The 27,928-nt window shown below is 38.5% G+C and overlaps 1 protein-coding gene across 15 annotated transcripts in view; it reads left to right on the top strand.

Annotated features, from left to right (window-relative positions):
- NRXN1 (neurexin 1) overlaps positions 1-27,928 on the top strand; it is a 1,228,156-nt gene that overhangs the window by 1,187,746 nt on the left and 12,482 nt on the right. For 11 of the 15 annotated variants that reach the window (XM_010855914.1, XM_010855913.1, XM_010855904.1 and 8 more), the window contains one exon: positions 6,684-6,771. In XM_010855914.1, the coding sequence (XP_010854216.1) occupies positions 6,684-6,771 (88 nt within the window). The remainder of the gene's footprint in view (positions 1-6,683; positions 6,772-27,928) is intronic. The other 4 variants (XM_010855911.1, XM_010855908.1, XM_010855916.1 and 1 more) reach the window with 1 other exon arrangement.

Genomic DNA, 27,928 nt, shown 5'->3' with positions numbered 1-27,928 from the left:
ATGGAAATGAGCGTAGAGGTCATCAGTATCTTAAAGAAAGATAAAAATTATTTTTTTATTTAAAAGATTAATTTCAAACTTCCTGATACCAGGTTTTTATTTTGCAGGGACTTCCCTGGTGGCTCAGAGGGTAAAGGAGCTGCCTGCAATGCAGGAGACCCAGGTTCAGTTCCTGGGTTGGGAAGATCCCCTGGAGGAGGGCATGGCAATCCACTCCAGTATTCTTGCCTGGAGAATCCCACGGACAGAAGAGCCTAGTCGGCTACAGTCCATGGGGTCACACTGAGTCAGACACAACTGAGCAACTAACACTCTTTTGCATAACTTTGCTAAAATATAAATTTTTTGTTTCATTAAGCAGGGATTCAGTTCATTTCTTTCTCTCATAAGTTCATTTTTCTATAGCATTCTTTCCACATCCCTGTCTTCCCCTTTAGAGTTTTTCCTGTTAGGATGACCAGTATCAAATGCATATAAAAATGCATGTTAGAATGAGTAAGGCGTTCGTGATATCTTTATATGGTAAGTTTTTCTATCCAGTTTGCTTGCACTGTTCTGAAACCATTGCATACATTTTAAACAGCCAAGAAATTCTGAAGAAAATCGAATGGTTTTCAAGTCTGTCATTTCCAAGAAGACAGCTGATTTACGGTCACTTTTTATAATAACCTAAAGCATCAATTGAGGGAAAAAAATTTAAAAAATGTGAAAGCTGGCTGTTTTCAAGGATATTTCAGTTTTTCCCTAAATATTCACGAATGCCAATGTTCAAACATTAAAATTGGGTGAATAAGTCTACAAACAGGTATTTTTTTGGCACTTAACTGTAACACTCAGAGTAATAGTACCTTCACCTGCATTCTGCATAAGCGTGTTGTTGGTAAATATTTAATGAAGTAATAGAGATGGGGGCACTCTTACATTTCAATCAAAATAAGCTATTAGTTTGATTGTTGTTGTTTCTATTAATGAGTGAATTGTTCCTATGTTTTAGAGTAGAATGGGCATAATCAATTATTTGCAGCTAGGAATCACAACTTAAACTCTCTCAGGTAGTAACAATATTTTGTGCCCATCAGAAAATGCTGTGCCCAGATGAGTGACTAATTTGTTGGTGACTAATTGATCTTCCGGAGAAGGCAATGGCACCCCACTCCAGAACTCTTGCCTGGAAAATCCCATGGATGGGGGAGCCTGGTAGGCTGCAGTCCATGGGGTCGCTGAGTCAGACATGCCTGAGCGACTTCACTTTCACTTTTCACTTTCATGCATTGGAGAAGGAAATGGCAACCCACTCCAGTGTTCTTGCCTGGAGAATTCCAGGGACAGCAGAGCCTGGTGGGCTGCCGTCTATGGGGTCACACAGAGTCAGACACGACTGATGCGACTTAGCAGCAATTGATCATTTTCTTTGTTACTCATGTGCTAGAGCTAAAATGGATCCTTCACGTATTGGATCTCAGATTATTATTATTACTTTTATTAGATTACTGAGCGTGGGATTGATATCTTTATGTGGCATCTGCTACTCAAAGAAACAAATGAAAAATAAGAACCAAAGCTTCACTGAGATGATGGAATATGCAAAGTTTGTAAAGTCCTTCTACATTTTAAATAGGATTAACTAAAATTACCAATTTGATATATTTCTTTAGTGGTTTGATTTGATCATATTGTTTGGGAATTCTATATATGTCTTACAATTGGGTTTTTTTGTCTTTATTTTATTTTATTTGCACTTTTTCTCCTTTGGTGAAAACTCTAACTTCCCCCACCTAAAACTTCTTGCCAGGTAGATTATCAGTGCAATGGTTCAGACCTAGTTTGAGGAGTTTGTGTTGCTAGTTGTGAATCCTGGCTTTTTTTTTTCTGGAAAGTTCACCTAGTGATAAATCTGATAGGGAAAACTATCAGATTCAGTGCTGAAAGGCAGATATGAATGTTCTCTTCCTTCCTGAGCAGCTTCATGTAAACAGAAGTATCAGCCAGAACAAGTGTCCATCAATTAGTCAAATACATCACATGTTAGGTGGCACTGCACTCAATCAGCTGTCTCAGGCAGCTTAGTCTAAGTTGATAAGTCTAAGAGATGAGACTGAACACTGTTACAATGAGGGCGCACCGTTGCTCAAGACAACTATCTTTTATGTTGTATTTGGATGTATAGCTGAATAGACTGCTCCTGTGTTTTGTTTTGTTTGTTTCCCCTCCCCTGGCCACACACTGCATGGCATGTGGGATCTTAGTTCCCTGACCAGGGATCAAAACTATAAACATGCCTCCTGTGTTGGGAGCACGGAGTCTTAGCCACTGAACCAGCAGCGACGTCCCCTACTGGTGCTGTTTAGAAATAGTTTCAATTGAAATTTCAGAGTAAATCAAGAATTTCTTTGTGGGTATCAAATTCACAGTGGACGTCTTTCCACAGTTTAAGTGTGCTCCTTTCCTTACAAAGTAGATTTGTCCTGGTAGAGTTTTCTTGTAGGTGTTTCCATTAGAATGTTTCAGTCTTCAGCAAAACTGTTTACCATGAGGGATAAAGTCTAGCAATGCTATTCTGAGCAAGGATATAATATTACAGACTAAGTTTATCTATCCTCTCATCATATCTTCTTACCACACAGATATGCAATTGTGCTATATTCAAAAAGTAAATATGCCACAAATTCCATCATTAAATGTGGTGATAGGCAAAAAGTCTCTCTGCAGAACAAAAATACATCAGTGTTTCTCTACTTTCTAACCCACTGAATGGTCACTACCTAATAACTCTGAACATTAAATAAATTAATGTTGATTTAGTATGTAAAATAAACTAAAAATAAGCCACCTCCTGAGTTTTCTAATGTCTTACTATTCATTAAAAACTTCCTTTTCCTCCCATTCTGAGTACATTTTCCTCCCCTATACTATGTTGGTATTGATCCATAAAACATGTGAATTAAGTTTCAGTGCCTTTAATTCTTGAATTGTGTACAAGTCTTTTTTTCCCTAAAGGTAAATAAACATAAAGTAGTTTTAGCAGACATTTTGAACAAGCACAGACGTTGGCCATAAAAATATCCAGACCACTCTGAATTAAGGAAGACCAGCATGCGCTTTGACCTATGAGTGGTTAAATACACAGTTAGGGACACTTATCTAAATGTATGGTTATGAAAAGACAGTGCCTTTGCTTGATCAGTATTCTGTCTTCTTCAGCAGGTCGTCTCTTTTCTGGGAAAGGTTATAAACATCAGGGAAAAGTATATTGAAGAATAGAATTGATTAATGTGACATATTTGAGTTTCTTATACCTCTCTTCAACAGCATGTCATAGGGAGATAGTTCCAAACATAGTGAATTAAATTTAAATTACACAGCTTTGGCTAGAAAAGTGTTTAGTTAATTCAGCCCCTGGAATGAAATTTGATTTTCCTCCCTGCACTTGAGCCACTTCCTGATTTTGCATACAGTGATGATTTCTATCACGGCATCTATTGATTTGAGATCTTTTATTCACAAGACTATTGCTGGATTTTAATTTCTGAGAGAAAAATATGAAAAAAGTGTATTGTTTATATCAGGGAAAGTACACTAAAAACTAAAATATAGTTGTACAATAGGGTCATATTTGTACAGTGACTTTTTTTTTCTACTGTAAAGAGCTATAGGAGGTACTATTTATTCTATGACATCTTTTGTTATTTTAGGTACTGTGATTTGTGAAAGATAACACTGAGAACATTCTGACACTTTCTGTTTGCTGTGGAATTGTTCCAAAAGGCTGTGGAATTGTTCCAGAAGGCTGTGGAATGTAAAAAATAGGTCGACTTTTAAAACAAAATTTAACTTGTGCAGCCTAAATAATTTAGTTTGCCTGAAACACTACACTGAGTTACTCATTTCTTGTCTTTGAATTTCTTTTAGGAAGAAACCTTTATTATTTATTTCTTATGTTTGACTTCTAATTCAGAATTTAAATCTAGGAAGCAAAAGATGGAAACTTAGTTCAACCAAGTACCAATAGAGCTACTCTATTCTTGTATAAAAACTAACAAAAGACGTAAAGTTGAGAATAATTCACATATACAACTTCCAGTTTAATATCTGAAATTAAATTATGTAGTGCAAAAAATATTAAATCAGTGATCCATTTGTGAGACAATAATGTTGATACTCTCACAACTTCTGTAAACATTTCAAAGGTGCTCCTATTCTAGTTACTTTCCATGTACTAAGTTCATCTTTGCAACAGCAATAACAGTGCTCTCGAATTTTTTCAGATGAGAAAACCAAGGAACAGAACAGGTTTTGAGTTTTTAGAACAGAGTGCACCATTAGCACTTTGGAAACTTTGGAGTCAGATCTTTCTTTGCTGGGGGCGCTGTCACATGCAACTTAGAATTTTTAGCAGCATCCCTGGTGGCCACTCACTGAATGCTGATAGCAGCTCACCTACTCCCACCCTCCACCCAGCTGATACAACTAAAATGTCTCCAGACATTACCAAATGTCTTCCCAGATGGAGGAAGGGAGAGGGGACCACGTCACTGCCAGGATGAGAGACCCTAGACTAAAGAATTTGTCCACGTCCTGCTCCTCCTTCCCGTCCCCCAACCAAGAACAAAACGACATCCCTTTCTGGATTTCATCAATAGAGTTAAAATGCCTCAAGGAAAATGAGAAATTTTTTTCTAACTTGAAATTAATTGTAAAGAGTATCCACTGTAGTTTAAAAAAAAAAAAAAAAGCAGTAGCTTTCTACTTGAAGTTGGCTTTTGAAAAGCAGATTATCAGTGCTGGGCGAATTGGAACAATTGACCTGGCAGACCTCTTAATCCAATAACTTGTTATTATCAAGTCAGGTTGGATGTTATCCTGAGAGACGTGCTCGTGCCAAAAGAAGGATGTGTTCTTGCCTTTTAAAGCTCACTTTAATGAAAGATACCTACGTGACTATCACACCAATTGCTGGTGGCTATCGCTGGCATTAACAGTTACAATTCCAGGAAAACCAGCATTTGAACTTCTTCTTTTAATATGACAGCAGCGAAATAAATGAATTTGGCCTCCCAACTTAATTGCCAAAAGGAATTAAGAGAAGAATAATGTGAAACCATCTCAAAATACTATTAAAAATACTATATAAAGCTATATTGTGAAGCACTAACATCTGAACAAATTCTTTATTCTTAATTAAAGACCTTGTACTTGAAACATTCTGAGCCTAATTTTTGTCACAAATATACATCATCCCTTGTCTCCATTTTTCAAAGTGACACTATTCTCTTAATATTTATATATTTATACTTTACCCTCTATTGGGCTTCCCTGATGGCTCAGAGGGTAAAGAATCCGCCTGCAGTACTGGAGACCTGGGTTTGATCCCTGGGTTGGCAATATCCCCTGGAGGAGGGAATGGCAACCCACTCCAGCATTCTTGCCTGGAGAATCCCTATGAACAGAGGAGCCTGGTGGGCTACAGTCCATGGGGGTGCAAAGAGTCGGACATTACTGAGTGACTAAGCGTGGCACACTTTACCCTCTATTAGATACTCCCTTAATAAAAATATATTTTATCATATTTCTTATTTTTTCTTTCCTTTAAGACTCCTATTATAATTCTACTTTTCAATAAGGATTTCATCAATATTGCACTTCTAAGTATTGTCTAAACAGTTATAATCTCTTAATCCTTAACAGATGTAATGAGATATTTTCCTTCTTGTACCTTCAATTCTCTCTGTGTTGCCTTAGCTTTAGCCAAATATGATGCAAACCTTCAGTTTCTATGAAATATCTGTGCTGACTTTACTGCTGCTTATAAGTGACAGTAAAGAATAGCCTTTAATGCTTGTAAATATGTTGATTATGTGACTAACTGCTAGGATTTACACACTCTGCTTTTTATTTCACTCGTGGTTATCTTCTTTGCTGTAAGTGCAATGAAGCAACTAAAATGTCACAAAGAAAACTGTCACCTCTCTCCTGTTTGCTGTAAAACACCATCCCCCCAGTACTCTTCATTTATTCTGAAACTTTAATGGTGGCAAAGACAATGGGGAGATAATGCCTGATTTTTGAATATTAAAAAGATTAGAATTGAGTGTGAAAGCTCAACAAAAATTTTTAAAAATACCTTCCATGAACTATATTTGCTTCCCTTTTTGCATCAGTGAAAAAATATTCTCTGCTTAATCTGTGTTTCCTAATAAAGACAGGCTATATCTCAAAGATACATTGAATTCTACTTGGTCATGAATATAAAAGGTTATAGCTGTTCTGCTTTTAGGAAGCCAGGCACAAGCCCGGCATAAAGCCCACTGATGCATACCTTGTAGCACTCCAGGGCTGTAATGAATTTCAGATCATCTGTTTCTGCCAGGCTGTTTTTTAAATCGCTGTCTGCTCCTGTGTGCAGCTTCACTGTGCAGTTAAATGGATGGGTATCTACAAGTTGGCTGCCACCTGTCCTCATGAAAAATAAGCTAGAATCAAGGTTTCACAAATATTGCCAATTCTTCCATGAGGAACCTAACATATGTTGAAGAATGTAAGCTCTGTGTCCTTGGGAAGGGAAATATTGAATTTGGTTTCTCAATCTGTCAGGTAAATGCAAATGATGTTTAGTCCACAAGACAAAGATGAAAAGATCTGTTAGGTCCCTTGAAAGTAATCTACTGAATGTGCTTCTTTTACAGACCACAGATGATATCCTTGTGGCCTCAGCAGAGTGTCCCAGCGATGATGAGGACATTGACCCCTGTGAGCCGAGCTCAGGTGGGTTAGGTTAGTCGACTTTTTTTCTTACTTTCTTTGGCTCAACTGTCAATCTTTGTTGCATGCTATAGTCCTTAAAAAAATATCCTGCACTTATATCTGGAAGTCCTCCCTATGAAAAACACCTCATTGTTAGATGAGTTCTTAGTTTTTACATGGATACAGTTACCTACATTTATTGGGAAAAAAAGTTTTTAAAACAAAACCCACCAAGATTATGTATTTCAGAAAAAGCAGTAGAGGACAGCACACAAGGCTTGTACCTCGCTGTTCACATTCTATTAGCTCACAATGTAATTTTCAATATAATTGTTTAAGGGGATCTCCCTTGGGTCACCTATAGTAAAACTGTAAAGCTTAAAAATTTCATTGCATTGTGGAAAATTATTTGACCTTTCTACTGACAAAAAGTCTTTACCTCTCATCCTGCCAGTAAATTATCTTAAGTGATATATTTCTGAATTTTGAAAGTAAGAGTATTATGGCAGTACAGGTACAGTCTTTGATTCATTTAACAGAGACGTGTTTGAGTCTTCCCATGTCTCCCTAAAATTCAAGTTGATGTGTTTTAACTCTAGGTGACATATAATTTACCCTCCTTCTTTGTGATAAAGTATGATTAATACATAAATACAGCTTCCCTGGTGGCTCAGTGGTAAAGAATTTGCCTGCCAATGCAGGATCCCTGGGTCGAGAAGATCCCAGGAGAAGGGAATGGCTACCCACTCCAGTATTCTTGTCTGGGAAGTCCCATGGACAGAGAAGCCTGGCAGGCTACAGTCCATGGGGACACAAAAGAGTTAGACATGACTCAGCGACTAAGCAACAGCTGTTTACCTGCAGCCTTGTACCATCCAGTGGTAGCTGTGGACCCTGAAAATGAATGAATCATAGCCTGAGTTTCATCTACATACTCATAATACCAAGTATTAGGGTAATTTGCATTAGTTTCCTTTGTAAGCTGTTTCTTCAAATTCAATAATTGTCTTGTTTAGGGTTCGAATCATTGAGGTAGATATGGACTCACCACTATGGGATAACTCATGACTTCTGTAGATGTCACCTGTTACCCCAGGAGAACTTCATATCATAATTAAAAAATTAATGTGTAATTCTTCTGAAGAATATCATTTTTATCTACTCATTCTGATATTTGAATAAAAAATGATTCATGATACATATGTTGCACCTCCTTTTGAATATCACTTCCCTCCACCACTAGCTATAACTATGGACTGTCAGCACTTAGAGCAGCTACTGAGTGCCCATGAGGAACAGAAGCTCAGCTGTCATCTCTCAGCAGGACAAGGTCTTGAAGGTCCATCCTGGCTATCTTCCCATCTTTCTTTTTCTCACCTCCATCCCACATATCGAAATTCTCAGCCTCCAGAACATTTTTCATATACAGTTATTAGAATGTGACCTGATGATCATCCATTCCCTTTTAGTTGTCTAGACAGACATGGCCCTTTCCTGATAGTGTTCTGGGCCCCCTCTTTTTTTATTCTCATTCTATGTTAGTAAAAAGCAAAAGCTAGTGCTTTTTTGTCCATTATGTCAGTCCATCTCTGTGCCTTATCCCTCCTTCAAATGTCTTTTTTCCCCATTTCTCATATTTTCATGTTCCTCACCATGACTGTCTTTTTTTGCGTCTTCTCCGAGATCTTCCAGCATGGATCATTCATAAAACTAAGTCTGATATTTGTTATACATTGATATGTGTATGTCTTAACATAATGTTGAAAACAGTCTATGCTATTCTATGCTAAGTCACTTTAGTCGTGTCGGACTCTGTGTGACCCCATAGATGGCAGCCACCAGGCTCCCCCGTCCCTGGGATTCTCCAGGCAAGAACACTGGAGTGGGTTGCCATTTCCTTCTCCAATGCATGAAAGTGAAAAGTGAAAGCAAAGTCGCTCAGTCGTGTCCGACTCTTCGAGACCCCATGGACTGCCGCATACCAGGCTCCTCCATCATGGGATTTTCCAGGCAAGAGTACTGGAGGGGGGTGCCATTACCTTCTCCGGAAAACAGTCTAGGTTCTTACTAATTATAGTACTTGCTGGTTTTCCTCTGGGCCGAATCCTTTTGCTGTCTGAGTGGAGGCTAATATTTTCTTTATATAGAATCCTAACCTTGAGTACCCAGTAACTTCAGTGTTCAGTTCAGTTCAGTCGCTCAGTCGTGTCCGACTCTTTGTAACCCCATGAATCACAGCATGCCAGGCCTCCCTGTCCATCACCAACTCCCAGAGTTCACTCAGACTCATGTCCATCGAGTCAGTGATGCCATCCAGCCATCTCATCCTCTGTCATCCCCTTATCCTCCTGCCCCCAATCCCTCCCAGCATCAGAGTCTTTTCCAATGAGTCAACTCTTCACATGAGGTGGCCAAAGTGCTGGAGTTTCAGCTTTAGCATCATTCCTTCCAAAGAAATCCCAGGGCTGATCTTCAGAATGGACTGGTTGGATCTCCTTGCAGTCCAAGGGACTCTCAAGAGTCTTCTCCAACACCACAGTTCAAAAGCATCAATTCTTCAGTGCTCAGCCTTCTTCACAGTCCAACTCTCACATCCATACATGACCACTGGAAAAACCATAGCCTTGACTAGACAGACCTTTGTTGGCAAAGTAATATCTCTGCTTTTGAATATGCTATCTAGGTTGGTCATAACTTTCCTTCCAAGGAGTAAACGTCTTTTAATTTCATGGCTGCAGTCACCATCTGCAGTGATTTTGGAGCCCCAAAAAATCAAGTCTGACACTCTTTCCACTGTTTCCCCATCTATTTCCCATGAAGTGATGGGACCGGATGCCATGATCTTTGTTTTCTGAATGTTGAGCTTTAAGCCAACTTTTTCACTCTCCACTTTCACTTTCATCAACAGGCTTTTGAGTTCCTCTTCACTTTCTGCCATAAGGGTGGTGTCATCTGCATATCTGAGGTTATTGATATTTCTCCCGGCAATCTTGATTCCAGCTTGTGCTTCTTGCAGCCCAGCCTTTCTCATGATGTACTCTGCATATAAGTTAAATAAGCAAGGTGACAATATACATCCTTGACATATACCTTTTCCTATTTGGAACCAGTCTGTTGTTCCATGTCCAGTTCTAACTGTTGCTTCCTGACCTGCATACAGATTTCTTAAGAGGCAGGTCAGGTGCTCTGGTATTCCCATCTCTTTCAGGATTTTCCACAGTTTATTGTGATCCACACAGTCAAAGGCTTTGGCATAGTCAATAGAGCAGAAATAGATATTTTTCTGGAACTCTCTTGCTTTTTCGATGATCCAGCGGATGTTGGCAATTTGATCTCTGGTTCCTCTGCCTTTTCTAAAACCAGCTTGAACATCAGGAAGTTCATGGTTCACATATTGCTGAAGCCTGGCTTGGAGAATTTTGAGCATTACTTTACTAGCGTGTGTGATGAGTGCAATTGTGTGGTAGTTTGAGCATTCTTTGGCATTGCCTTTCTTTGGGATTGGAATGAAAACTGACTGTTTCCAGTCCTGTGCCCACTGCTGAGTTTTCCAAATTTGCTGGCTATTGAGTGCAGCACTTTCACAGCACCATCTTTCAGGATTTGAAATAGCTCAAAGGGAATTCCATCACCGCCACTAGCTTTGTTCGTAGTGATGCTTTCTAAGGCCCACTTGACTTCACATTCCAGGATGTCTGGCTCTAGGTCAGTGATCACATCAGTGTGATTATCTGGGTCATGAAGATCTTTTTTGTACAGTTCTTCTGTGTATTCTTCTAATTACATTTTGAATGGTCACTTTTTTTTTCCCTTCTTGAGCATAGTTAAATGATCCATTCTTCTAGCCATTGCTCCTAGGTTTTACTAACCTTTCCTTATAGACTAGTTCTGTGTCTTCCCTTTGTCTAGGTCTCTAGCTCTAAGAAAAGAATGGTGGGCGTGTAGAAAGAGAGAGTTTATCACCTCTTCTTTTTTTTAAAGCATTTTGTCATCTTCCTCTTCTTTTTTATTCACTGGGCTTTGTTAAATATTATAACACCAAAAGCAAGGAGCAGCTTGTTAATAACATACTCCAGGTATTTTTTCTACTTCTTTTTTCTTTATTAATTTCTCTCTTATCTGAAACAGCAGTGTTTATTTTTCTGTTCATTACTTGTTCATTAGCATATAGTGAGAATCTTCACCACATAAGAAAAGCTCCCTGAGCAGGAAACCCCTTCATGTTGTTCCATGTAAGATTTGTTGCATGAATTTTGATTTTTATTCCATAGCCCGGAAACCTGCTGCCTGACGTTCAAGACACAGTAGGAACTGACCCCATCTGATGACAGCTGCAACACTCTTGTACCAAATCTAATTTTACTTGCCCTCCTGCCTCAGTGTTTCTTTCCTTATTCCCTAGTTTTCAATTCATCAGTTCTTCTCAAGGCTTAAACCAGATTCTGTGGTTTTATGGCATCTTCCACCATAGGCTTTTCTTGTGATCTTACCTCCTCTAGATGGTGTCTTGATAGTATAGTCCTTGCATGGTTTCTCTTTCTATATTACGTTCCGTGAGATCTCTTTTCTCCACTGCATTCTTCTATCCAGTTTCCTGTAATTTTTTTTTAAGACCATCTTTAATAATTCATGCAGTGTTGCTCTTTTGGCATAATTGGCTCTGTTTGTATGACAGCTTCTGGTGAAATTCTTAGTACATATGATTTTTTTACTATTTTCCAACTGTTTGTTTTTGAGTTGTTTTTTGTTATCCTCTTTAAATGTTGTTTACTGCTAGGATAGCCTTCCTCTGATCTCTTAAATAGCTTTTCCTTACTTGCTATGTGTCTTGAACACAAAATAAAACAACATAATCAAAAATTGCAGTTGCTGATATTATTAGACTTTGGATACTGTTAGATACGCCTTGATAAAAATTATGTCAGATATCAGCAGGTTTTATTTGGGGAAACTGATTGTTTCGGAAAGTAGTATCTTGGGTTAAATATTTAGAACTGGATATACCTGCTAAGCAAGAGGGGCAGGTTCAGTCCCTGGGTGGGGAAGATCCCCTGGAGGAGGAAATGGCACCCGACTCCAGTACTCTTTCCTGGAAAATTCCATGGATAGGGAAGCCTGGTGGGCTACGGTCCATGGAGTCGCAAAGAGCTGGACACGGCTGAGCACACATGTGCAGCAGCAGCATCCCGCTGTGCACTTTTGCTACTCCTTAAGCAAGTGAAGACAAATATTTCTGTAAAGAGATCCATATTTACTTTTATAGGTAGATTACCCAAATGTTCTGTGTATTTCATACCAATGTCTTTCAGTCTTCCTGAATATTTACATGTGAAATTTCTCTAATCACCCTGCCCAAAACTCTCCCCAAAATGCAGTCTTCTTCTCTGAAAATGTGCTATGCTTATCATTTTGGTATCTTCCTAAAGCTACTGAGTACTCACTAAGGCATTAATGAAGTGAACAGGAAAAATCTGGCATCATCTTGAATGCAAGTAAATTAACACCTTTTATGAAATGCTTGATAAATTTGAATACCACTCACTTCCACCCAGATCTCTTAATGAAGAGGGAGATTGAATATTTATTTGGTGGATTGTCAGTCTCACCACTGACCAAACAGTGTTGAGAATTATTGTGCACTCACTGTTGTGTTAAGCTCTGGGGAAAAAAAAATAGAAAGTCTGCACCTTCAGTTCCATTCTATAAAAGGACAACTTTCATTCTACCCATTTTTCAGCTATTCTTTATAAGGAACAGGCTCTTTATTTTTGACATTAAAATAACACCAGTTTTTCAGTTTGTTACAAGAATTAAAACTAACATATTGGACAGAGGAGCCTAGTGGGCTACAGGTCATGGCATCACAAAGAGTTGGACATGACTGAAGTGACATAGCATAGCATGGCATATATATAAGATACCTACTGCAATGCCTGGCATAAACTAGAGCATAAATGGTGGCTTTTCTTTTGCCCAATTCAGTTATATAAAAAAGAATATTCAAGCTATTTTTTTCCCTTTTACATAAAGCTGTTACTTTTCCTGGCTGAAAATTGGTGGGCAACTGATGAAACCACTAAAGGCCTCCTGATGGGAACTGTGCATGTTGAAACGAGATCAGGAGCAACCCCCTGTGTGGGAACACATGGAACCCAATTATACTGATTCCAGCCACACTGTCTGCTTCAGTTAGCATCAGATGACAATTTCACATTGTTATAAACAGTGTTTTAGAATATGAGAGGGTGGCTGTTCAATCCAGCAGGTCTAATTGAACCCCAACTCTTAGTCGACAGGTGGAGATCTGAAGCAGCCATTGGTAACTAGGTTGCAGGCCACCGTTGCCCTCAAATGCCTGATTTTAGATGTCTGGACGTGAGAAGTGGCTGACTTTTCCTTCATATTTTTGTCAAAAGCACTTGCTCCTTCTGTGCTTTCCCTTCATCCTAGCGATATGGTTGTTAAAGTGAATTAATACTTGGATAGCTTGTGATAGAACAATGCCTTGCTCATGATACATCCAATATGGATTTTGCTGTTATTAATATGTGTATTATATAAATAGGGCTTCCCTAGTGGTTCAGACGGTCAAGCGTCTGTCTGCAATGCAGGAGACCTGGGTTCGATCCCTGGGTTGGGAAGATCCAGCCAATATACATGATCCAAATATACAAGATCCAAAACAATATACATGTTTTCCAAGGCTTTTCACTGAAACACAGTTTTTATGAAACAGATTACTTTGATTTATTAATAAATTGATAAATAACGACACCATAGACCACTGAAGTTCCACAGTGACCCTTAGCCATGTCAGTACATCTTAATTTTGAGGACTTCTTCCAAATAGATTCTTTTTTCTCATAACTCCTGAAGAAATTGGAAAAGGTGATTTTTATGTTGATATCTGAGACCTAAATGAAGATAATGATCTTCTTTGCTATGGGAACTTCCTGATGAAAACTGGTTTGTCATTTGTTACAAAGAGGACATTATCAGGTTTGTTTCCTGGGAGCCCTATTTAGGAAGGAAAATTTCCTCTTAGATATAGAATACTTCAAATAATATGTTTATTCTCTTTGTGTATGAATGTGGGCAGTAGGTAGCTCATAGGATATGGGGCCACTCTTAAATCAGTTAAACCTTTGTCGAAGGAGAGAAAGAAAAGCTCTATTGAATAATAAAAAATCAGTGTAGTAATGGGAGAAGAAAAGGATTGTCATTTGGGAGGCAATCTCTTAAACATTAGTTGAACCAGTGGAGATGAGAGTACAGCCCATCAAAAAATACTGTTTGTGGACTTCCCTCGTGGTCTAATGGCTAAGACTCCACTTTCCCAGTACAGGGGAACCGGGTTCAACCCCCGATTGGGGATCTAGATCCCACATGCCACAGTGAAAGAGCCTGAGTGCTGAAATGAGGACCCAGTACAACCAAATAAAAAAATATTTTAAAAAATATTGTTGGTTGCCTATCGGTTGACCAGACTTCGGGATAAATGAGTAATAATAGATAACAATAGCAACTAACAATCTAGCAAAGATTTGTTCTGTGATCATCATTGTCCTTAGTTCTTTATGAGCAATATTCTATTTTATGATTTGGCCAAACTGAAGTATTTTCATAGCTAAAGGAGATTCAGAGAGATTAAGTTACTTTTTTGTAATACAAGAGAAATGAGACACTCTCTAGTTTAGGAAAAGTGGCACTTTAATTTCTTGGAATGCAGAAAGTTGTTCTTTTAGAATTCAGGCACCTCACAAATATAAGATTAATTTTTTAAATATTCATTTGAATAATTTCCATGGCAGGCATAAATTTTAAATTTGACGGCAAAAGGTCCTTTACATGTATTACTATTCATTAGGCTAAATTTGCTGCAATTACTAGGCAATTTCGTGTGGTGTTCCAGTATGCTATTTTGAGAAAAGATCAGAAGATTTCTATTGAACTGATCCCATTAACCACATTAGGAATAAAGATATGTATATTGCACAAGGTACATCTTTTTATTAACTAAAGTAATCACAATCATTTAAAGGAATGTATTACTTATTAGATCATATTTTTAGAGGTTGATTAGAAGATAATTTTGTGGTACATTTAAATTTGGGGTATTTATTATGTAATTATTCAAAAGCGAGTTTAATTAGCCCGTAATAGCCAACACATTACTGTTAAAATGGGGAATTTTGAGCTGTAGCCAGCAAAACAGCAGTGATGAGTGCTCCATTTTTAGAAACATCTAGAGCAGCTCTCTTGAAGAGTCACACCAGAGTCAGTGGTGAGGACCCAGCTGATCACATGGATCCAGGATGGGACAGCTGGAGTTTGGGCCCTGATGGGCTAGGTGGCTTTCAGTGTGTGACACACTGGTGGAAGAGCTGCTTTTTTTCCATATAAATTTAGTCTCCAGAAAACTGGAATAAAAATGAATTGCTGTGTAGTTAAAATGGAAGAAAGTCATTAGACATCATCTGCAGTTTTCCCACTATTTTTCTGAGAGCAGTAATAACAAAACAGAATTATCTTGAACAGAGTTAAACAGGCAAGGGAGATCTATTCACGACAATTATAGAGAAGGAGCCCACAATTCGATCTGAGCTCAATTCAATGTGGAAAAAAAAAGAAAACCGGAGAGTTTTTAAGGGCTGGAGTGAAGGGCTCATAGTCCATAGCCCTTCAGTTCAGTTCAGTTCAGTTGCTCTTTGTGACCCCATGAATCGCAGCACGCCAGGCCTCCCTGTCCATCACCAACTCCCGGAGTTCACTCAAACCCTTGTCCATCGAGTCGGTGATGCCATCCAGCCATCTCATCCTCTGTCGTCCCCTTCTCCTCCTGCCCCCAATCCCTCCCAGCATCAGAGTCTTTTCCAATGAGTCAACTCTTCGCATGAGGTGGCCAAAGTACTGGAATTTCAGCTTCAGCATCATTCCTTCCAACGAACACCCAGGACTGATCTCCTTCAGAATGGACTGGTTGGATCTCCTTGCAGTCCAAGGGACTCTCAAGAGTCTTCTCCAACACCACAGTTCAAAAGCATCAATTCTTCAGCGCTCAGCTTTCTTCACGGTCCAACTCTCACATCCATACACGACCACTGGAAAAACCATAGCCTTGACTAGACAGACCTTTGTTGGCAAAGTAATGTCTCTGCTTTTCAATATGCTATCTACGTTGGTCATAATTTTCCTTCCAAGGAGTAAGCGTCTTTTAATTTCATGGCTGCAATCACCATCTGCAGTGATTTTGGAGCTCCCCCAAAGATAAAGTCTGATACTGTTTCCACTGTTTCCCCATCTATTTCCCATGAAGTGATGGGACCAGATGCCATAATCTTCATTTTCTGAATGTTGGGCTTTAACTTTTTCACTCTCCTCTTTCACTTTCATCAAGAGGCTTTTTAGTTCCTCTTCACTTTCTGCCATAAAGGTGGTGTCATCTGCATATCTGGGGTTATTGATATTTTTCCCGGCAATCTTGATTCCAGCTTGTGCTTCTTCCAGCCCGGCGTTTCTCATGATGTACTCTGCATAGAAGTTAAATAAGCAGGGTGACAGTACACAGCCTTGACGTACTCCATGCCCAGTTCTAACTGTTGCTTCCTGACCTGCATATAGGTTTCTCAAGAGGCAGGTCAGGTGGTCTGATATTCCCATCTCTTTCAGAATTTTCCACAGTTTATTGTGATCCACACAGTCAAAGGCTTTGGCATAGTCAATAAAGCAGAAGTAGATGTTTTTCTGGAACTCTCTTGTTTTTTTGATGATCCAGAGAATGTTGGCAATTTGATAGACCTTCTGTGGTGGCTAATTGGCTTCACCCAAAGGAACACTAAACCCTCTCCTTTGAATATCTTCAAGGCTTCAAGGCTGAAGGCTGTTTTATGAATTGGAGCAAAGTGCACTGCCTCAAGGTAGGCTCCTATTTTCCCCACAGAAATTGGAAGAAGAAGAACTGTCCTTCCTTGAAAGCTACGTTTCAAAGTGAGGGCTCCTAGGTCCTGGAGAAAAATAATCCTGGGTGGTAACACTGAAACAAAGTTTTAAAAAATATTTACACATCAAAGGAACAGAGAAAAAATTTGGAATTATAAGTTTTCTGAAGTAAATGCTCTAAGAAAAAGGAGTCCAGGGCCCTAGAGACAGGATGAGAGCTGTCTGAAGTTTGGCCAAGCTGTGGGGAAGGTTAAGGTCTTGTTTAGAGAAGGTGATTCCACCTTTAAGACAACCTGTTTCATTTACCACAATTAGTTCCTACCAGGAGATCACTAGAAAACAAAATAACAAGCAAAAGATGGCTTTTGTTTGTTTGTTTCTAGAATATAGCCACTTTTATTGAGCATTAATTATTTTGACCTTTCTGGTTTGAGAATTTTTGTTTAACGATATAAGCGAGTGGATTGTTGTCCCACATTGGGAAAGCTCAAGGGCGTTTTGTAAGAATTGTGGTATGCAACAGGAAGGGAGTATTACTTATGATTCTAACTTTGGAGTCTCAATTTGAATTAGTTTGAGTTGCAGAACTAGTTTGAGTGGCAGCTCTTCCTGGTCTTGGGAAGTTACTTAGTATCTTTGAGGCTCAATTTCCTTTTATGTAAAATGGGGGAAATGGGGTGATCGATTGAAATATGCACACACAGTGTGTATCAGAGAACCTGGCATGTACTGAGACTGTAACATGATTATGATAAACCCAGGGGTGAGTGGAAGACCTGTTTTACTGGCACTGTTTTTGTGCCAGGAAATGCATTATTCTACCTTGAGGGAGGCTCTTCACAAGGCAGACAGATTTGATCTGGATAGAAAATGGGCACAGTTCCTTTTGATGTTAAAATGAGTTCTGTTCACACATGTAAACTAATTGTGATGGGCTGCTTACAGTAATTACCTAGCAAATAAGTGAGTTTACTGAGTTAGATTAAGCATTTACTTGAAAGTCTGCAAAAAGTACATGATTGCTAATACAGAACTGTCCTACAATAAATAAAGGAAAAATCTACTCATGTATATAAAATAAATTTCTAGGCAGCCTTCATATTAATATATATATATCTCCAGCCTTTAAACATTAATAACATTTTTAAAGTCCTTATTAGAAAGGCTCAAAATACCACAAACCTTTCTAAAGTGTGACTTGTCCTGTTGAGCTTTAGAAGGAGACAATGAGATGGACAGCTGTGCTTTAAAATGGTTACCCAATATTGTAAAAGGAGAAATGCAGCTAGGTTTAGGAAAATATAGGGTAGTGAAAGTGTTAGTTGCTCAGTCTTGTCCAGCTTTTTGCGCCACACCACCCCCTCCACCACACCGCACCCTCCCGCCTCAACCGCCCAAGGTCTTCTGTCCATGGAATTCTCCAGGTGAGAATACTTGAGTGGGTGGCCATTCCCTTCTCCAGGTGACCTGCCCAGTGAACCCGTATCTCATGCATCACAGGCAGATTCTTTACTGTCCGAGCCACCAGGGAGTCAAATTTATAGGCTAAGTCTACCTCTAATGGAAACATGAGATGCAGGAAGAATGAAACCACATTTTCTTGTCATTTGTGTCCAGTACCAGCTTTGATAATGAAATCGTTTTCTTGTGGTGTCTTGGTAATTCATTAATTACATTTACTCAGATGTTAACAGAGGAAAGGTAACGTAGTCTGACTACTTCTCTACAGGGCATGCTGCTCGCATGAAGAGCCCATATGCTTTCTTTGTTGGTTCATGTGCTCCAAGGAGCAGCAAATACTACCGCAGGCTTTAGTCCGCAGGTCTCATCTCATGTCAGTTGACTTGTTGGTTAGATCACTTTCGTCATAGTAGCTCCTCACTCATTCTCAGTATTTTAAGAAGCCTGGCATTGGGAATAAAATAAGAAAGACAAGAATACTTTATTCAATGCCCCGGTTTAAAAAAGGATGTATTAAAGATGCCAGTACAGCCAGAAGCCATCATTTAATTTTAAAAAATTAGTAGAGAAGTTGTAATATGTGGTACACAGATGTGTACATATATGTACATATATGTTACATAATATAACATAGTAATATTACCACATCTACCACTAAAATCTTAACATTGCATTGACCAGACTTTGGAAATCAGACTGAATTCACATCCCACTTCACCCACTTGCTGTGTAATCAGAAGCCAAACATTGAACCTCTCTGTACTTGACTTTTTACTTCTGCAAAATGACATGAATAGTGTTAATTACTCATGATATTGTTGTGCTGGTAAAAGAGACAATGCATGTAAAGCACTTACCACTGAGTTGCCACCTAAAATTTGATAATATTAATTAGCTTTTATTAGTAGTACAAACAAATTAACTGAGGAGTCAGCCATATTATAAATGGAAATAGACCTACATATAGCCACAGGCAAGGGTGAAAAATGTTAGTAATTAACACTTTAGCATCTAGAAAGCTTTATAAACTCTTTCTGGATGCTAGCAGCATCAAACTTTTCTCAGTAGCCATTATGAAACTCATAAGACAAGAGCAGTGCTTTGGTTAGATGTATGTAGGTTGCTAAAATGGCAAAAGAGACACATATCATCTGTTATTCTTATTTGGGTGGGGGTGGAATTTAATACAGGTCTCTGCCCCACAGAGTTTCTGAGAGAAGGAATGATTAACCTTCCCCCATGTTTTCGTGCATTGTAAAAGGAAATGGCAACCCACTCCAGTGTTTTGCCTGGAGAATCCCAGGGACGAGGGAGCCTGGTGGGCTGCCGTCTGTGGGGTCGCACAGTCAGACACGACTGAAGTGACTTAGCAGCAGCAGCATGCTATTATAATCGACTAGCTCTGCCTCCTAAGACCTTCAGAAATGTTCTGGGCTAAAGTAACTTAAATTGGCAGAGCCACCATACCCTTCCCCCCATGATGGATAGCTTGTCTTCCATATTCCCCAATTCTAGGCTTGACATGCCTCCTTCTAATGGGCTCAGTAGGGAAGCTGTCTAATCTTTCACCTTAGCTATTGCACTTTAACCAAAAAGAATATGACTTTTCCCAACAAAAGAAAATTGAGACAGCAATAGTTTCATGACAGGAATATAAAGATGATCACCCAAAGTGAGGAGACCCAGTTTTAAATCAGGAAAACTGCACACTGCCCCATCACCCAGAATGACCTGCGCTTACATAAAAGCTGTCCAGAAAGCCTGACAAGAAACAGGGCTCTGAGAACCGAGCATACAACTCTGCTATAGGAATTCTGCTGTGGATTTCATCCAGAGTACAACACAGAATTCCAGAGCAGGGAAGGAAAGAAGACAAGAAGAAATAACCTAATCATTTTAGAAAGAAACCCTAAAACCTAGTCGAAACAGTTCATATTTCCATGATAATAAGCTTCTCTGTCAGACCAAAGAGTGGTCTCAGGTGATTGATTTCCTGATACCTAGAAACATAAAATCTTGTAATAAAATTTTGAGAGTGGGAGAAATTTAATTCACTCTGACTGTGGGAGCTGGAGAGTGCTGATCCATAAAGATAGAATGTTTCGCAGATAAACAGAAACAAGCTCCACATGCAACTTAACAATTAATGGCCTGAAACAACAGGTCCCTTGGTATAAATGGTCATTTTGCCACCTGAATTCACAGGGCCTCCATTCATGAAAAAATGAATACAGAGACCTCCTCGGCGATAACATTCCTGGTGGAACTGGACACCCATGGCTGACTGACCATGGTACGCTGGATGTATCACAAAACTCTTATTGTTAGGAAGGCTGCTGATTCAGTCCCTTTTGTGTGGAAGACACAGGGAAGATAATCAGACCAGCATTGTTTTTACATGCACTTTATCTTCCTCAGAGCACTCACACATTTATCTACCTGGTAGGATCCTCAGAGTGACCCTGGGAGATAAATAATGTATCACTGTTATATCTCTGATGAAAAAATGTGAGCAGAGGATAAAGAAGTTCAAAGAATCATTCTGTAAATTAGGGGCAGTGGCTGGACTAGATCTTAAAAATATATATATATTATTTTTCCACTTTACTATGCTTTCCTAAGATTCTGTGGGAATACAAATTCCTTCTACTGCAAAGGACAGGTAGATGGCAGGATTTGGGGTGGAATGTGGCCGGAAAGGGTAGAACTGGACACTGCTTAGATGAGAGGCCTAAGGATTCAGTTCTTCAGGAAAGGGAAAAATTGGGGATACTGACAAATGTTCTGCATTTATAAGTGCTGACACATTGAATGCATAAAACTGTAACAGCCAGAGACACACTGGAGTTTGAATTTTGTCTGTGTAATTTGTGAAGCACACGTAGCATGACCTCTGAGACTCAGTTTCCTTTCCTGTAAAGTTGTAATAACAACTACAGAGTCACTATGAGGAATAAATTAGATAAAGTGCATAGCCCAGAGCCTTAGAATAATAATTCAGTAGAGGTAACAGCTACTAGCTAAATAGAACAATACAGAAAATTTCAACTTGCAGTGAGTCAGAAGGCAGAATAGCCCGTATTGAGCATCAGTTGAATGTTAAGTCACATGAAACTCTATCTACTAAAGGTAAAACCGTGCATCATTTGAGAGGAAATTAACAAAGGGGTTTATAATAATTTAATATATTTAAGTAAGTTAATCCCAAGGTATTATGAAATCTTCTCTGGAGGTCTCAGAAGCCTGACTTTACCTATAAATTATGAGAAAATAAAGGAGACTGTGGCAACTTCTGTCAGAATTGGAAGGAATGCTGTAAGATTCACGTACATATGTGCATATACACACTTATACACTCCTCATTGCTGCAGCTATAATCAGAGTGCCATTTTCATCTTACTAGAAGCCAGGTTCCTCCCAGATTCCTGGTTCCAGACTTAAGGATTCCTTGGAATGGTTTTGTGTAAAGTGACTGTTCAACTTTCCATATGTTAAAAAAAAAAAAAAAAAAACACTAAATACATCTTAAGAAAGGTGATTTCTCAGTGCATGTATTTCTAGGTGTTTTAGTCAGTGAACTTCCAGGGAAAGAAACTATTTTGCTATCAAAGAGTTTAGTTGACTTGAAACCAATAATGGAGAGTATCATCACTATTTCCAAATATAACTCCTCTTGCATTTACTGAAATGTGGTACATTTTGATGAAAAACACATAGAATATATGACATAGAATCACGAGGCTCCCTTGCTTTGAAACCAACTTTCTCAATTATTGCCAAATGGCTTTTCTTCTACTTGACAGTTGTGGAAAGTTTGACCTGGCCTGACTGATGAGGCCCTTTTCAACTATCTCACTCTAATAGCCACAGGAGTAAAAATTACCCTAGAAACTTCTGAAGCTGCTTTGCTGAGTTTGAGAGAAGAGCTCCAACTTAGCTCTCAACTATTTGTAATGCTGTGGATATCAGATAAGGTTAATATAAATATTAGGCACCCAAACAAATCAAACTGAAGACTACTAACCTGGTTGACTTCAAATAACCTGGCACTTAGTCACTAGAATTTAAGCAACTTATATATGGAGAATTGAAAGAAAGTGAAAGTGTTAGTCGTTCAGTTGTGTCCCACTCTTTGTGACCCCATGGACTTCAGCCCACCAGGCTCCACTGTCCGTCGGATTCTCTAGGCAAGAATACTGGAGAGGGTTGCCAGTCCCTTCTCTAGGGGATCTTCCTGACCCAGGGGTCAAACCCAGGTCTTCTGCATTGCAGGCAAATTCTTTACCATCTAAGTGTTAGGAAAAGTAAACACAGCTATGATACTTGCATCAATGCACAATGATCCCGATTCACTTAAGCAGAGAAGTGTTTTCTGGTTTAATTAAATAAACATTATCATTACTTCTTTTACTGATGATATTATAGGAGGTGGGTATGAGGAAAGTATTGAGATAAAAGCATTTTATAAAGAAATATGCAATATCATCATCAATGTTTTACCCACTTGTTTACTACCTTTACTCAAAACTTTGAAATCAAAGATCTCTCACATTTTCTTAATGGTTACATCCATCCCAGTCCACTCCTGAACATTTATAAACTTAGGAAAATCTCTTCCTCTATTCAGTCAGAAAACATACATTTTGCAGCTTGTGTATTCAGTCTTCATTCATTGTTTGGAGGGGAGGAAAGTGGAGGGAAAGAGAAACAGACTCACAGGAAACTATCAAAAGACTAGCAGTCTAGTATGGAAGAGCATTAACAAAGCAATAGAAGTGTGAGATTTCACAGTAATAAAGGATCCATACTAAAGTGGAGACTATATGGTTGAGAGAAGATGAGGATAAAGTTGGGTTTTCTGCAAATTCTCCCATGTGTCTTCTTGATCTATGTTTTTTTTCCATCTTCAAGCTACTCTATCTCATGTCTTCCTTCTTGAGAAACACTTGATGGCTTTCCAGGGTTCACACTGGGAGGCCTGGGTCCTGCTCCATTAATGCTCATCCCAAACAACAACTACTGGGACAGCCCTTTGCTGATGTCTTGACCCCACCCTCATTATTATCTTTCTTAGTACCCAGTATTTGTGCCTTCTTGTGTTATTTTTTTAATTTAAAATTGTTCTGTTTGTTTTCTTACATTTTCTGTTTTATTTTGAATATACTGGAAGTTCTAAGAAGGTGGCCCCCAAGGCTGTTTTGTGTACCTTAGTATTAACGTCTTATGTTGTTCCTAGTAAATTGTTCAGTTCAGTTCAGTTCAGTTCAGTTCAGTCGCTCAGTCGTCTCCGACTCTTTGCGACCCCATGAATCGCAGCACGCCAGACATATTTCTTGGAATTTTAAATTATTTTTTTCTATTTAACTTTATTTTTCCCTTTTTCCCACCTCCATACATTAACCAATGATAACAGCTTGGAATGAATCTTTCCTACACATTCACGATGTTCCTATGAACATATATAAATAAAGGGTTGCTTTTCTCTCTTGTCACATAAAAATTAAAAGCATACTCTATGAATTAAATTTGATTTTCTCCTTTCCTAATGTGTTATGGACATCTTTCAGTTCAACAGATTTTTCTCCAATTCCTATTTTTAACTCTGTTAAAATTCTAGGGTATAGGTGTGCCATAATTATGGGTGTCTAATAAATTATTGGAATAACTTACTCAATCAGAGCCCTGTTAATGAGCTTTTAAGTTGTCCTTTTCTCTTTTTTCCTCACAACATGATCAGCAAACATCCTGTATTTATATGCATACTGGTGTATTTAATTCTTTAGACTATATTCTCAAAACTGAGGCTGCTTGATGAAAATATTTGTGTATTTTTTAACATTACTATTGTAAATTTCAAACATAAACGAAATTAGAAAGAATTGTATAATGAACTCACATCTACCCATCAGCCAGCTGCAATTTAATCTTTTTAAAATTGTAATAGATGTTAGATTACTTTCTAAAAATTGAGAAATTCATATTCTCACTGGCACAATCGTCTATTTCCCAAGCAAATGTTCTAACCAAATTATCACCTTAATTCACTTTATTCTTCCAAGTTTGTTGGGGAAAAAAATACCTCCTTATATTATTTTGACTTGCCTTGTAGTGAAAGTGGGCATCCTGTCCTACATTTATCAACAGTTTGGATCTTCTGTTCTCCACTTGCATGTCTCTATTTTTGTCCATTCTTCCAGTGGGTTTTTGCCTTTGTTCATAGCACTTGATACACGGTTTTATATTTTAGAGGTGTTAACTCTTGGTCTGTCATGTGTACTGCAGATATTTCTCCTTTCTGATCTGCATTTTCACTTCATTAGTGACACCTTTTTCCACATAAAATTGTTATTGTTTATGCAGTCAGCTGTGATGATCTTTTGATGTATGGCTTCATTCCAAGGACTGTGATCTATGGAAGTTTCATGTCCACCTTCAAATTTCTTCTTACTGTCCCCTAAAAGTCAATATGCCGCCTCCAGTCTGACATTAGTTTAGTTCCTGAGAAGCAAACTCCTTTCTTCCTCAGTCATTCCATATATGTTTCCTTATGTTTAGAAGATTCTTCTGCCCACTTTTTACTGAACTACTCTCCACCAGTTTTCCAGGTCTCAACATAAATATTACAGCCTCAGAAAGTCTACTTGACTCCCCAGTCTAAATCAGAAATCTCTGCTCTGCTCCTACATGATACTTGTCATTTTCCTTCATCACACATTTCAGTTATTGCTTTCAGCCTAGTTGTGTGATTTGTTTGGTTGTATAAATCTTTCCCTCATTATAATGAGGGTTCATGAGGGAAGGCATCAAGTGTGTTTGGTTAAAACCTCTTCCTTGGGACTTAGTATAGTCCCTGGAACATAGCAATAGCTCATCATATAACTGGTTGACAGCAGGAGTGAATATTCATAGAGAGAACACCATAAACAATGAAGCATTTTAGCTAAGTCTGAGAAATAAGTAATGCTCAGCCAAGCTAGAAAGGAAAGGTCATATGAGCCAGGCATGACGATAAAACTTTTATTGGTGTATGGTGATTGGGAGACATCAATAAAATTATGACTGTTACTTTCTTTGAGAGAAATGGAAGACAAATTTGAATATGTAGCTGTAGGCAGACCATGAAGAACTGTTAGAACAGTGGTACTTTAGTAAATACCATGACAGTTTCAAGGATTCTAGTAAGCATTTATGGGTACAATGACCATGCAAAAAGGCTATGAAGCTTGCAGATGATCAAGCTGTGGACACACAGCCATGATTTTCAGGGTCACCAAAGTCACATATGGTGTGATCATCCATTGCTTTTTCTGTTCTGTGTGGTGCCATTTGAGGTAACGGCTGCCCTAGGAGGTGCTCCCTATTCTCCAGGCACAAAACACGTTCTTCTGTGGCTCACATTGCTTCTCATGCAGTGCCTAGATGTCTGGTAAAGATAGTCATCATTTCAATCCCACATCAGTGGATTTCCCTTCAAACACATGCTTTGCTTTGGTGGTTTTGAAAGTAGTTTGAGTAAACATTTAGTCCTAGCAGCCAGGCAGGTGGTAAAGTTTTATTGATGTCCAAGTTCTTTCTGAATCTCTAATTGATTGAGTAGGGATTGAGATATACTAGACATGACCTCCCTCAAGCAGTCTGACCTGCAGTAGTAGACATCAAAATGTGCAGGGCATGGATGGAGCTGATGGTAGGGAAGATGAAACTGTGAGGGATTTAAAATAAAGCACCACCTCTCAAGAAACCACAAGATGAGTTGAAATTAGTGCATATCTTATAAATCACCGCCTACCTGCTTTCTGCAGCTGTGGCATTTAAACATGAATTTGTATGAGTCTTTACATGATCACTGGGTTTTATTTGGCATGTGTTGTATTGAAATACAAGAATGAAAAAAAGTAATATTTTTCTTTTTTTGGTTATGGGGAAAAAACTGCTAATCTCAATTCACAAAAACCACAGGAACCTGCAATTCCAATTTTCTTTTCACAGTATTAATGAAACAAGGTACTGGGAAAGTAATCTTCCCTTATAAATCTGAAGCCATTTTCAAGGCTAGCCTAGAATTATAATAACTTTCACATCTATTAAGATGCAGTACAGGACTGTGGTCTAATGAGATCATTTTAGGCAACTCTTTTTCGTCAGTGGGGTGGAGACAGAAATTTTAAATTGATTGATTTCTGGTAAGAAAGACTGACTGGTCAAAGACTCTTAAGTGTGAAACAGTTCAGTAAATACATCTTTCCATTAGTTTTTGAAAAGGATTATTTAAGGTAGAAGATCTAATAATTTAGGGTACCAGAGTGATATATGTTGAGCATAATGGAGTTTTATGACCTTTATCTACTCCTCCGGATCTGAAATATATAGCTCAAGTTCCATTTTTTAAATCATGTTTTAAAATCATTGGTGTATTTTCTTTATTATTTCTTAATATTGATGATCTCTTACATTCTTTTTTCCTTAAAGCTTAAAAGCTGAATTTTCATTATCAGTATAAAGTGAAACTCTTGCTTCATCTTTCATATGAAAGGGTCACAGTCGATGATGTACCTATACACTAACAGTCTATATTGAAGAAATATAGTCTTTAAGCTCTATACAGTCAGTAAAAACAAGACCGGGAGCTGACTGTGGCTTAGATCATGAACTCCTTATTGCCAAATTCAGACTGAAATTGAAGAAAGTAGGGAAAACCACTAGACCATTCAGGTATGACCTAAATCAAATCCCTAATGACTTTACCATGGAAGTGAGAAATAGATTTAAGGGACTAGATCTGATAGAGTGCCTGATGAACTATGGATGGAAGTTCATGACATTGTACAGGAGACAGGGAGCAAAACCAACCCCAAGAAAAAGAAATGCAAAAAGCAAAATGGCTGTCTGGGGAGGCCTTACAAATAGCTGACAAAAGAAGAGAAGCCAAAAGCAAAGGAGAAAAGGAAAGATATACCCATCTGAAAGCAGAGTTCCAAAGAATAGTAAGGAGAGACAAGAAAGCCTTTCTCAGTGATCAGTGTAAAGAAATAGAGGAAAACAATAGAATGGGAAAGACTAGAGATCTCTTCAGGAAAATTAGAGATACTGAGGGAACATTTCACGCAAAGATGGGCTCAATAAAGGACAGAAATGGTATGGACCTAACAGAAGCAGAAGATATTAAGAAGAGGTGGCAAGAATACACAGAAGAACTGTACAAAAAAGATCTTCACGACCCAGATAATCACGATGGTGTGATCACTGACCTAGAGCCAGACATCCTGGAATGTGAGTCAAGTGGGCCTTAGGAAGCATCACTATGAACAAAGCTAGTGGAGGTGATGGAATTCCAGTTGAGTTATTTCAAATTCTGAAAGATGATGCTGTGAAAGTGCTGCACTCAATATGCCAGCAAATTTGGAAAATTCAGCAGTGGCCACAGGACTTCAGTTTTCAATCCAATCCCTAAGAAAGGCAATGCTAAAGAATGCTCAAACTACTGCACAATTGCACTCATCTCACATGCCAGCAAAGTAATGCACAAAATTCTCCAAGCCAGGCTTCAGCAATACATGAACCATGAGCTTCCAGATGTTCAAGCTGGATTTAGAAAAGGCAGAGGAACCAGAGATCATATTGCCAACATCTGCTGGATCATCAAAAAAGCAAGAAAGTTCCAGAAAAAACATCTATTTCTGCTGTATTGACTATGCCAAAGCCTTTGTGTGGATCACAATAAACTGTGGAAAATCCTGGAAGAGATGGGAATACCAGACCACTTGACCTGCCTCTTGAGAAATCTGTA

The sequence above is a fragment of the Bison bison genome, unplaced genomic scaffold (assembly GCF_000754665.1).
Source record: "Bison bison bison isolate TAMUID 2011002044 unplaced genomic scaffold, Bison_UMD1.0 scf7180017864370, whole genome shotgun sequence".
NCBI classification, from domain to species: Eukaryota; Metazoa; Chordata; class Mammalia; order Artiodactyla; family Bovidae; genus Bison; species Bison bison.
This window is presented reverse-complemented; position numbering and strand designations above follow the sequence as displayed.